This window comes from Dreissena polymorpha, chromosome 2 (genome assembly GCF_020536995.1).
Source record: "Dreissena polymorpha isolate Duluth1 chromosome 2, UMN_Dpol_1.0, whole genome shotgun sequence".
Taxonomy (NCBI): Eukaryota; Metazoa; Mollusca; class Bivalvia; order Myida; family Dreissenidae; genus Dreissena; species Dreissena polymorpha.
The window spans coordinates 6,347,154-6,360,053 of NC_068356.1; the positions used below are offsets into that span (position 1 = coordinate 6,347,154).

At 35.9% G+C, this 12,900-nt stretch overlaps 1 protein-coding gene across 1 annotated transcript in view; it reads right to left on the bottom strand.

Moving 5' to 3' along the window:
* Positions 1–8,901, bottom strand: part of LOC127865676 (uncharacterized) — a 41,880-nt gene extending 32,979 nt beyond the window's left edge. The window contains exons 1-2 of the mRNA XM_052405598.1: positions 8,608–8,901; positions 2,964–3,082 (exon numbers count right to left, since the gene is read on the bottom strand). Of these exons, the coding sequence (XP_052261558.1) occupies positions 2,964–3,082; positions 8,608–8,710 (222 nt within the window). The 5' untranslated portion in view covers positions 8,711–8,901. The remainder of the gene's footprint in view (positions 1–2,963; positions 3,083–8,607) is intronic.
* Between the last annotated feature and the right edge of the window lie 3,999 nt (positions 8,902–12,900).

Sequence of the window (12,900 nt, forward strand, 5' to 3'; positions counted from 1 at the left end):
AGGTTTTTTTTCACAATATTGCACTATATATTCAGATAAAAGGAAACGTCTTGAGGGCACAGTAGTTTGGGGGACAATAAAAAAAATTATAGAAAATTTAAAAGGGCAATAACTCAGTGAAAAAATCATCAGACCAGAACCAACTGATAATATGCACATCTCTTCTTGGTAGTAAAGCTTCCCATAAAGTTTCATTGAATTCCGGTCATTAATTGCAGAGAAATAGCCCTGACAAGAATTGCACTATATGTACAGTTAATGGAAAATTTCAAAAGGCCATAACTCTGTGAAAAATCATCCGACCAGAACCAGCTGATAATATGCACATCTCCTCGTGGTAGTGAAGCTTCCCATAAAGTTTCATTGAATTCCAGTCATTAGTTGCTGAGAAATAGCCAGGACAAGAATTGCACTATATGTACAGTTAATGGAAAATTTCAAAGGGCCATAACTCTGTAAAAAATCATCTGACAAGAACCCGCTGAAAATATGCACATCTCCTCTTGGTAGTGAAGCTTCCCATAAATTTTCATTGAATTCCGGTCATTAGTTGCTGAGAAATAGCCCGGAAAAAAATTGTGCACGGACGGACAGACGAAGCGGCGACTATATGCTCCCCCAAAATAAATTTTGGGGGAGCATAAAAACATCTTAATATATTCAATTAAAAGCAAAGTGGGTGTGTCTTGTCTTGTGCACTTGTGTTGTGTGTCACTGTTTGGTCATTAGTTCGTTTCCATATATACCAGTAAAGTTGGTACCGTAAATCTGCACCATTCCTAATGAGAGCATTTTTCCCAATTTCAAAAAAAAATATTCCGAATTCACAAAAAATACTTAGTTTTTATACAAACAATACAATACACCTATGCTTTCCATGTGGTGATGTGACGTTTTATCAGGAACAAAATAAACATGAAAAATACATGTGTACTATTTATATGAAGCTTGGATAAAAGAATTTGATAAAATGGCATTAACATTAAAATTGAAAAGTGGATTACAAATTTAATAATGGTTATTAGATTAATGCAACAAAACATTTGCAGTTTTAGATATTTAAATAAATAATAATTTATTAAACCGCTATACTTGTGGAAATAAATGTCGACATCATTAAGCATGAAATGCACAATTTCGATGAGGATTACACCAGGTTGGAATCTTTAGTCTCCTACATGTAAGTACATGTAAGTACCGGTAACCTTTTTCTGGCCATTATTATTTCGTGGAGGAGTACACTATAAGGACTTAGTGTGGTATATATAGCAAAGCCAACAAACTGCCACAATGCCACTGAAACTATCCATTGATAGTGACACTGGGTTATCCAAGTTACTGCTACTGATTATCATTCACACATTTATACAATTCTTACTTTTAAAATTGGGGATTATGTATCAAATGCTGAGTCCAGTACATAGTTGTCAGATGATGATTATAGCCAAGTTTCATCGATGATCACGTCTACTGACGCAAACCTGGTTCATTAAGAGGCAGGTTATCCTACCGAACATGAAGCTCAGAGTCCCCATTTAGACAGATGATAATTTCAAGCATGGCTTCAGTTAAAGAGTGTTTGGTTTAATAAACTCAATGTTAAGTGTTGATAGAAACAGGATTTGGCAGGAATCACTCACCCCTTTGATTTTAATATGCAACTTATTATTTGTACATGATATATTAAGTTTTCAGTATAATTAACAAGCAAATTAGTTGAATTGATATCCCCCGCCAATATGCTTCTGGACACAAAAGTGTTATATTTGACACTCAAAAAAGCATTTGTTCAAGCTACAAAGGGCCATAACTTCGTTATTATCCGATGGTGTACAATGCCATTTGGCGTGCATCATCCTCTTATTCATATATTCTCATACCAAGTTTCAATGAAATCCACCAAAGAAGCATTTTTTCAAGATACAAAGGGCCATAACTCCGTTATTTACAGATGGTTTACAATGCCATTTGGGGTGCATCATCCTCTTATCCATACCAAGTTTCAATGAAATCCGCCAAAGCACTTCCAAGATATTGCTCCGGCCACAAAAGTGCCGGACGGACGGATGGTTGGACGGAAAGACAGACGGACGGACAATGCCAAAACAATATCCCTCCGCCTCTGGCGGGGGATAATAATGTAGCAGGGTTAGGTATAAGGAGAACTTAAACTGCCTTGCTATATGAGCTAGCTTTTATAGCAATGCGGTAGTTTCTGTCTGATTTGGAACCGAGAGGTCCCAGGTTAGATCCCCATGGTGTTCAGGGAATTTTCTGGCTGGGTTACATTGGCGCCATACGTAAAAAATCCACAATGTGTATCATCCCTCAGATGTTGTGGCATGGAGAAATTCATGGAAGAATTTTCCTAATGGATGGGGGGGGGGGGTGTAGCAGGGTTCGGTATAAGGCCTTGTTATATATAGTATATGAGCTAGCTTTTATAGTGACGCTGTAGAGTGTCTGTCTCATTTGGAACAGGTAGGTCCTGGGTTCAATTCCCATTGTGGTTGGGGATTTTTCTGGCTGGGTAACAATTACTTCCCCAATTTCCAAGAAAACGCCGCTAATTTGACTGGTACAAGTAACAATTCTCCATACACTTATGTTTCTTAACTATTCTAAACTGTAGTCATGTGATGTGTTCATTTATCTTCAGATAATAATTTTTTATTCACATTACATGTAATGATAATCATTTGTATTGCCCTAAAAATTATTGTTGAATAACTGAATAATATTTTTTTAAATGTCTCAAAATTATAAAATACGTCATTAACAGTCACTGAAAATGTTGGGCTACCAAGTATTGGGCTAATTGAACATTTTGATATTTGCCAGACACAGCTAGTAGACTTCTGTTCTATCTAAAATTACATCACTTTAGACCTGCACTGTGTTAAACTTTTATTCTATACATCACCGATAAACATTACAATATATGCATAAAAATGTCGACTTACAGCAATGTGGATCTCCTTCTTACACACAGCAAGGTCCTGTTCGTTATTCACAAACATTCGTTTAAGAGCATATCGCATACCATTACCAGCCTTCACAAGAAACACAACCGCAAAACCACCTGGAATAAACATTAAAATTATTTTTTTAATCTTAGTAGGTTTACAGTTGTGACTATTTCAGGATTGTAAGATTCGCTTATATCGAGCATCTCCTGATTTGCAATTCAAATGAAATAATCTAAATTTATCCCTTTTCAATGAAATGTTTTTGGTCCTCTTCATTAAACTTCCACATAAATTGCAAAGTGAGGCAGACAACTGCACAAGTGTAATAACAACACTTTCATGTTTTTGATTTATTGGAAAAATATTTTTTTACTATTTCCCAGATTTTCAGAAAATGTTGCATGAAACTGTCTAGCATAAGAACTGCGTGCACATTGTGAAAATAGGTGATACATGTATAACGACATACACAAGTTCAGTGGGTATATCCCATCCCGATTTGATGCTCATTTAATTCAATCTTTTAATAGTAACATATTTGCCAAAATTTGTTTGAAGAAATGGGGAAGGCTTGTGTTTTTGCAATTCTTGCACTTTTACGTGTCCAAGCCAAGGACAAAACAAGAATGACTGATAAAACAGAAACTTGTTAAATTGTAAATAGAAGTTTATTAGTTATAAAAGAAGTTTAATAATACAGGTTCAATTTGTTTAAATATGTTCAGGGAATCGAATTGGTGTAGTCGTGTTGAACTCATGTTCAGGGGTGTGATTGTGGCAAAGTCAGAGGGGAGGAAAATTCTGTTGACTGATTTTGACTACGCGAATGGCGCGCATAACGAAATGACAAACATAAAAACAGACATTAAAATAAACAACTTTTTGAACTTCATAACAATATTTCTTTATAAAAACCTGTTAAACTTCACATTTAACATACTGAGGATGCAAAGTAAACTGTTAAGTAAGTATTTAGTGTGATCAATAGCAGCAGTTTTTCAATGTATTGAATTACATTTAATAGACTAAATATAAACAAACACACTTGAGTGTTCTTCTGGTGTTAATGATGTATTAACTGAGTTAACTTAATATATTTAATTTGTTTACCTTTCAATATCTTGCATTTCACATCTTCACTCAGTTCAAAGCTATTTCAGTTAACTGAACAGCGTGACAAACATAATAAAGCAGAATATGCATATGAATCTGATTATACACAGACCCACAGACATATAAAAATCAAATCATGTTTGTCTATTTCCATGTTCGAACGATACTCTTCTAAATTGTTTTACTTCTCGAGTAGACTAAATTCCAATTTGCAAACACTGGTTTCCGTGACACAAATTCAGTGGGCACATTTCTTAACAAAATATGTGTTGCTTGTATCTAAAACGTGGTCTTTTTTTAACAAACACATTTCATTATTCCTATCAGACTAGGTGATGTCAGTCGTTTATTCGATTGCTATTTGTTATTTCAATAATCTTAATTTTCTCTTCACAACGGCGCCATTTGCAAACAAATCACAGAGCGCATTTTAAGAACACGATTTTAATTGGAAGATTGGGAAACGACAGCCAATTATATGGCTCGTTTTAACAATGCTTAGGCAGAATCTACCAGTGTAAAATGCGGAGAGATTTCGCGGGCCGCGAATATTTCGGGCCGCTTATGAAATACGTCCGCGGAATCGGTGGTAGCCCCTCTCCCCCACATTTTTTAAAACAAATTTACGAAAATCTCAGAAGTGACATCCGGGACAACCTGATCCGCGGAAATCCGCGGATCCGCGGAAAAATCACACCCCTGATGTTAATTTCAATCGAGTACTCTCGCTTCTATAATGTGACATCTCGATGCCAGGTTAACAACGTGTGTAGTGGGAAGTTATTGCAGGTATGTATGTTTTGCGTTGTTAAACTAGTTGCAATAATCCAACTCCCAGCTATTGACTCTCCGGGTCACTGTGAGCTGCAACTGGTTATTGCACTTTCCATGTCAAGTCCCCGGCCCAAAATCTGGGCGATACTTCAATCAGTAATATTAGATAAATAAACTATTTTCTGGCATAAATAAAAACAAACAGCAGTGCTTTCCACAGGCAATTTAACGGTCCCTCAGCGGGGCGCTTGAATTTGAAATCAGAGTCAGCGGGGCGCCTGAAATTTTTCCGATCAGTGTATTCTGACAGTTATTGCAGCTTAAGATCAAAGCGATATCAACTTCTCCGAAAACTTTGAAAGCCGATTAACGATCCTTTGTCGCTTTACCCAACTAAAGCCCGCCTAAAGGCGGAGCGTCACTGTATTTGAAAATCAATATTGGCCAATGAGAGCGCACGATTTGTATGAATTACAGCAGTAAGCAGGCAATATTGCAGTTAAATCATGCAGACGACTCGTGATGTACATGTAATTGCCACAGAAATCTTAGCCAGTTACTTAGTAGACTGTTCATGGCAACCAGCCGTAATCCTCGTGGTTGTGGACAACGTGAATTTCATGCATAATTCCGTCAAAATGTTTATTCGACTCGTAGAGTGTTTAAACAAATTATCTTTGAATTCATAGCGCAGTTGTTAATATTTGTTGAAATCTCAAATGGGAATAATTAAATTTGTAATCCAAAACCCATTCGTGTAAGTCGATATTAAGGTATATTAATCCGAAACACACTTCCGAATGTAAATGTTACTGCAACGTTAAAATATTCTTGCTTTAAATTATCAGTGCAAATTTATTTTGTGTTGAATCTTTTTCTCAATTAAAAAGAGCGCGAAAATTATGCAGCATGTACGTCGCGTGATTTGCATAGAAAGCGAGCATGTATTGAGTGTTTTAACAGGCACACAACCTGTCAGGCGATTAACGCATGTTCAGAGGCAATATTTCATCAAATCGCCAAATAGTCACTTTAAATTTATTTGATACTATAGAAAAATGGCAAGGTTTGTGTTAAAGAAATAATTGAGAGCTTTTATCGTAAATATTTACCAAAAAGTGATTTATAAAAACGGAATTAACGTGATTATCGGGTAATAAATAGAAACTTGAAAAGTAGTAAGTATGCAGTAATAGAGACGGGTTTAAACGGATGTATTGTGGAATTGTTCGAGTCCTGATGTTACTATCAATGCGGGAAAGTTTTATAACAATTAAACAATATATATTTTTTAATGACTGGGGGATTTTCTTGAAGAGTCATAGCGCACCAAATGACGTCTTTTGAAGCTGTTTTTCTTTGAGTTATAACGCACCACAGAACGTAAATTGACACTTTAAATTATAAAAACAAGGGCTGTTTGTAAAACATGCATGCCCCCCATATGGGCTGTCAGTTGTAGTGGCAGCCATTGTGTGAATACGTTTTTTGTCACTGTGACCTTGACCTTTGACCTAGTGACCTGAAAATCAATAGGGGTCATCTGCCAGTCATGATCAATGTACCTATTAAGTTTCATGATCCTAGGCCTAATTATTCTTGAGTTATCATTCGGAAACCATTTTACTATTTCAAGTCACTGTGACCTTGACCTTTGACCTAGTGACCTGAAAATCAATAGGGGTCATCTGCTAGTCATGATCAGGTACCTATGAAGTTCCATGATCCTAGGCCTAAGCATTCTTGAGTAATCATCAGGAAACCATTTTACTATTTCGAGTCACTGCGACCTTGACCTTTGACCTAGTGACCTGAAAATCAATAGGGGTCATCTGCCAGTCATGATCAATGTACCTATGTAGTTTCATGATCCTAGGCCTAAGCGTTTTTGTGTTATCATCCGGAAACCATCTGGTGGACCGACCGACGGACCGACATGTGCAAAACAATATACCCCCTCTTTTTCGAAGGGGGGCATAAAAATCAACATAGGGAGGGGACACCCCTCCAGAACCACCCCTATCAGCCCAGGGCGCCTTACAAAAATCCTGTGGAAAGCACCAGAGCTCCAGATAAGGGCCGTACAGCCTTTTTCATGAAGATTTACGCATTTATTTTTATAAACTGGACGTACAATTACGACATTAATATCCATTTTACGCATTTACGAAAAAAATCTTGCCCTTCCGATACGTCTGCGTCAGCGCTGCGTGATTTGTTGGTCTCTACCCTAACGGCGCTTTTCGTTAATTTAAATTACCGAAAAGTTGTAGACTGGGTGCATATATTATTGTCTATTCTGTCGGGTGATTTCCTGTAACTTGTAAATCCGTCAAAAACGATATGTCTGCGCGCAATTGAATGCTGGCTTAACCGAAAGCGACTCAAAACAACACTTTGTTGTCATATAACGACTACATACGGTGTCTTCTAACCATCCTGACATTAAATCTGTAAACCCAGAAAAAGACATTGTCGCCCCGATATTAAACGATTTGATTGCATCGGTGGCGTAAACATTTAGAAAACACGATGGGAAACAGATGAGACAGTGAAATAAGTGTTCATTTAGTTATCTTACTAGTTGGCTTGTGTTTTCTTGTCAAGAAAAATGAAGAAATAGTATTAGTCATGAGTTTTAATGTGTAGTTGTATTAGCATCATATTCAGAATGGAAAACCTAATACAGTAACTGTTTAAGAAGCTACATATATTTATTATAATTGCTGCAAATGTTTCTGTAAAGTCAGTTATACACCCTTCAATATCCAAGAACACGGGTAGTACAGTACTACCTGTATTTTTGGATATGGTAGTACAGGTACTAATTGATTTTAAGCGTTACTCCTTTTCTTTATGTCAGTGGCAGTACCGTTACTTATTTCACAAATCCTTATCTGGAGCTCTGAAGCACTGAACAGATCATATATATATCACTAATGCGCAAATTAAAACAACTTACGTGATGTGGTGTGCTCGCATAATAATGATATAAATCCAAAGTTTCAAACATGTCAACGGTTATTATAGGTAAGCTATTTTTTGCAATGAATAAAAGCCGAGTATTCTGCAATTCCGAATTCGAAAATTCTGTATGATTATCTCCTGAATCCCCCGCGAGATAGGTCTCGTGTCTAATCAACCAAACATAATACACCGACTTTCTCCGTAACCTTCGTAAGATAGATCGAAACGTAAATTCAAAACTTCGACTTTCGATTTGATAAGTTTGTTTTTATACACTTTTAGTTTTGAGCATTTATCCACAAACAACATGCAAATTGATATCAATGGTAACAGGTATTGTGTTTGTTACGCTGTTTTAGGTTGATTGAATGCAAATTTATAGCCAACTTGTGACTAATTATTTTGACATCGAATTTAGTTTAATCAAGAACGATGAGCTGTACATATGTAGTAGTTATGTACCCATAAAAGCTCAGAGCATTCAAGAAGAACTAGTTGTTAAACATGCTGTAAGTGAACAATTTTGTCCTGGATCTAACAGGAATTAAATAAATCTTTGAAGGCAAATCTTTTATTGCTGCATCTTTGGCATTTTTTCAGAAATTCTTAAACTTGTTATCTTAACCGCTCGATACACAGTAATCAGAGGATATTTATTTTGGGTGTTAAATTGAAGTTCAAAATACTGAAGAACCGCCCCCCTTACGAGACATGACAACATATAAATGAAGGTTTAGTGTACTTTTTGGTAAAAATCTGAAGACTATACTTGCTAATGACAAACCTTGTGCAATTACATCTTCTACTGTCACGGCAAACTTTCCTATCTGAAATATTTTGCCAATCAAAGGGTTTTGTTGAGCGGTGGATGAAAATAACTTTTTCATTGTCTAAGTGTTTTGAACGACCTTTCACTGAATCTGAAAATTCCTCCTCGTTCATTTAAAAGACTTAATGAGATATTTTAGATAAATTGCACGATGCCTTCTTTCTATCAAGTTTATTTTAGTCATGAGTACATTTTACACTTAAAGAAATGACAATTTTAGTTGTCTTTTTGCCGGATGTGTTCGTGTCACGTGACGTAGTGCAAAATGCGGATAGAGGATACATTCCAGTATAAGAGAACAAAGTTTAGAAATATATTATTGCAGATTCTCCTCTGGAATCGCCAAATAGAAAAGAAGCCTGGGAGCTGTGGCACACGTTTTAGGATGGGAGTTAAAACATAATTAATGCAAACAAACGTGTTTTGGGATATGCATTATCACTTGAACACGTGTTAACTAGTATTTACGCATATGAAAGCATAACGTATACACGTGAAAAATCAAATATTTGTTTTCCCACCTCTATTCTAATTCCGGATGTAGCTATGAATCTACAATAATTTCGTCACGAATACCCGATGTTTTAAGAACAGTCAGATCGCCAATAACAGAAAACTAACAATTTGTCGTCCAATTTATTTATTAACCAAACTTTTAGCTTCTAACTCAAAAATAAATTAATATATATTTTTGCTTTTTCAAGTGCACGTAATTGATGCAAATTTATATGAATTTAGCGCGGTTATATTCTAATAACTAACTTTAAATTGACAGTCATTTTTTCCCAATACCGGAACGTCTCCTCTAATAAGAAAAAACAAAAACAAGTGTCGTGTAAAAACACGGTGTTACAGTGTAAATGGTGAAAATAGACAATCTCCCAATAAACTCATGGAGCTGGCCTTTTTCCCAAAGATATTCATGCGAATTTACTTGTGTACACTTAATCAAACCCAAACCTCTGCTAACAATAATTCTTCTTAATTCAATGCGTGTTAATCTGTTTTGAACATCGCGCCTTCTATTTTAATAATTTCATCAAATTAACGTCTTCTTGAGTGTTCGATATAACCACACCTTAAAGAAATATTGTCGCTCTTTATATAATTCTAGTGCATTTGCCTGAGGATATACTAGTATAGCCCCTAGGGGGGCTATTATATGGGTAAATATAGAGTGCCAAAATAGTATAGTGTATTCTAGAACAAGTGTCATCCTGTGTTCTTTTAGTTATTCTTTATCTTTTAATCACCCTTCCCCCATCCCCACCTCACAGCGTTATGGGAAAATGCGCTCTTTGGAGCTTACAAGGGCGCTCGTGAAAGCATAACGTGCATCACGAGGAGACTTGTTCCATAAGACATATCTGTTTAACACTCTACATCGCCGTAAACACCGTAATGAAATACTGATTGACAATATTTACATTGGAGAACCGGTTTTTCGGAAGGTTATCCATGTTTTTGAGTTGGCGTTCACAACCAAATTCACACGAATCTCGAAACACTGGAGTAAAAATAGTCACACGAGTACACATGCTATATTTGAATGCAAAATTTGAATTGCTCGGCAAATACGTACATTACATACAAACACATAGCGGATTTTCCATGCCAAAAAGACAACAAACAAAATCGATTATTTGTCATTGTTTAAAGAACAAACATCACGTAAATAAATGTAACAATTATGACTAGTTGGTTTTGGATTCGTGTTTTGAACAGTGGCGTCATTTAAATTCACCCACGCGATAATATAAGAGACGATGGCAACATGTGGTGTTTACTGACAGCTTAAAGGGGTGGCTGATGCACAATTGGGAAGCCTTATTTGCACACTACTTCGATGGCCGTTGATCACAAATCACACCATGCGAATGAACGAGTTTGAGACCGCTGTACAAAGTCTTCCGGTCGTTCTGCGGCCACCGCATTGGTAAAGTGGGGTCACCGAACTTCTCGTGTTAAGCAGACCGCAGCTGGATGTACATATCCTGCGATTGACATGAGAATGTCGTACGCGTGCATCTCTTCAATCATCTTGCGACTGAGTTACGTGTTTTTTGTGTGTGCATCGTTGCGTTGATCGCAACTTAGCCGCAATGAAAACGCAGTCTTATAACGCATACAGTCTTCTGGTCTTATTGTGCGGGCTTTTTGCAGACGATTTCAATGCGAAAACGCGAGTGCCCGTAGGTTGACCGCAGGATGGAGGAATGTGCGTCACACTCGTGATACACGACGGTTTTTGTGTTAAGGAAGGTGTTTTCTTTTGACAAAATATCAAATCTGGCGCACGTTCGGTGTTCTGCTGTCCACAACCCAGTAGTAAGGATACTGGTAACGTGTTAACGGCAATCTTCAACTTAAGATGCTCAAAGTCAGATCTCGTACATCAATTTAATTCGAGGATCAAAAAAGAATATTGCAAGCTAAGGTCAACAGAATACACAAACGAAAGTATAAAGTCACCACTTACGAGTCCAAATGTATTAGATCCTTGCGGATCATACATAGAACTGATTTTTTGCAGTCATGTTTTCTATTCATTTAATACGTACGATCTATAATTCCCAACCGATTTCACATGAGGAGAATGCAGGCTTACCCTAGTAAACCAATTACATAGGCTAAAACGAGTAAACAGCAACACAATCATTTCAGCAAATATTGCAAGTTGTATACATTTTATATAATTATAGATCGGAACATTCATAATACTACCTTATTACTGTATTTTAATAAACCAGTGCTCGAATTAATAATGATTAAATGCTGCATTAGGTCATGTGTCGAATACAGATTTTTATGCTTTATTTGCAACTTAAATATTGAAACATTATAATTAACATAAATGTAATTGTATTTAATGAAAACTATAGACATAGACACTGATTCTAATTAAACGTGTGAAAACATGACAGCTATAAGCTGTTGTATGGGATGAATATTTATTGGAAGCGATTTGGAAATGGCGAAGTATGGTATGAGAAGATAATATATGTTCTCATGAACTACAGTTTTCATTGACTAAATATCGTGCATGAAATGGTCAGCTAGCATTCAGAATTCAACTCATTAAGAATCTATCACTTTACCGTTGATTTTCTTAAACATTATCACTCAAGATGTCTACTTTCATGTACAGTTTTTAGGAATTTAAAGTTCATTCTATTAATATATAGATTTTGCTTGTTTAAGTTGTACAAAACAGCGAATTACCCACTAAAATACAATTGTTTAAGGCAGCTACACAAACTGTACCAAATAAATCTTTCACATATTCTTATCAGTAAGTTTTGTACTCTTGAAGCAAAAATTGAAATAACAGCAACACCAAATAAGACGATAGAAACTTTCAACATTTTCTTTTGCTTTTGTTCGCCTTTCCCAAACAAATGTTCTTTATGCGTTTAGTGGGGTTGTTTTTTCCGTTTTAAATTGTTACAGTTCAGCAGGGTGGATAGTTTTGGCAACTCACGCTTTCCTTGGGTTATTTGGTTTAACAGTACTAAGTGCTCAGAGTACTTATGCCATTAACCTACATCTGCCCTATTTGAATCAGGGGAAGGGAGAATGGACTTAGACAGTATTTCATGACCAATCACTACACAAGTTTAATGGTTGGGCCATGGATTGAACTCCCGATGATCAGATGTGCAGTCCATTTCTCTGCTAACTTAGCTACAGGCCCAACAAATGTTTATCAAATATTCATTCTTTTGTGTGATACTGTACCTTAACACATGTTTAATGTATGTACTTATCAGATCAAACATATGTTGGTATGAACAAAAATCACAATACTCATTGTTTCAAATTAATATTTAAAGTTACGAACATTTTTTGTAAAATAGTTACGATGAATTGCTGACTTAAACAAACTTACTAAACACAATTGAAATAAAATTATTCTTACGATTTCATTGATTTACAAATTTATTTGTGATATACGTTACATTATGGTAACACTACTTTTACGTGTTTTTTCTCAAATTAAAACAATAGTTGAAAAATGGGGGTTAGTTAATAACAAACACCACATATTACAAGCATCAATCACCTTCGAAAACATAAATGAAAAGAAGGATTACTTTCACAGTTCGGTTGATTTAATTTACAAAAAAGACATTCATAAACTTAAGTATTAATAGCTGATGGGTGTATCACTTATTGTATAACTTTTTGTTACATCATGCAATCCAAAATACAAACTTGTTAAATATACCCCCCCCCCACACACACACA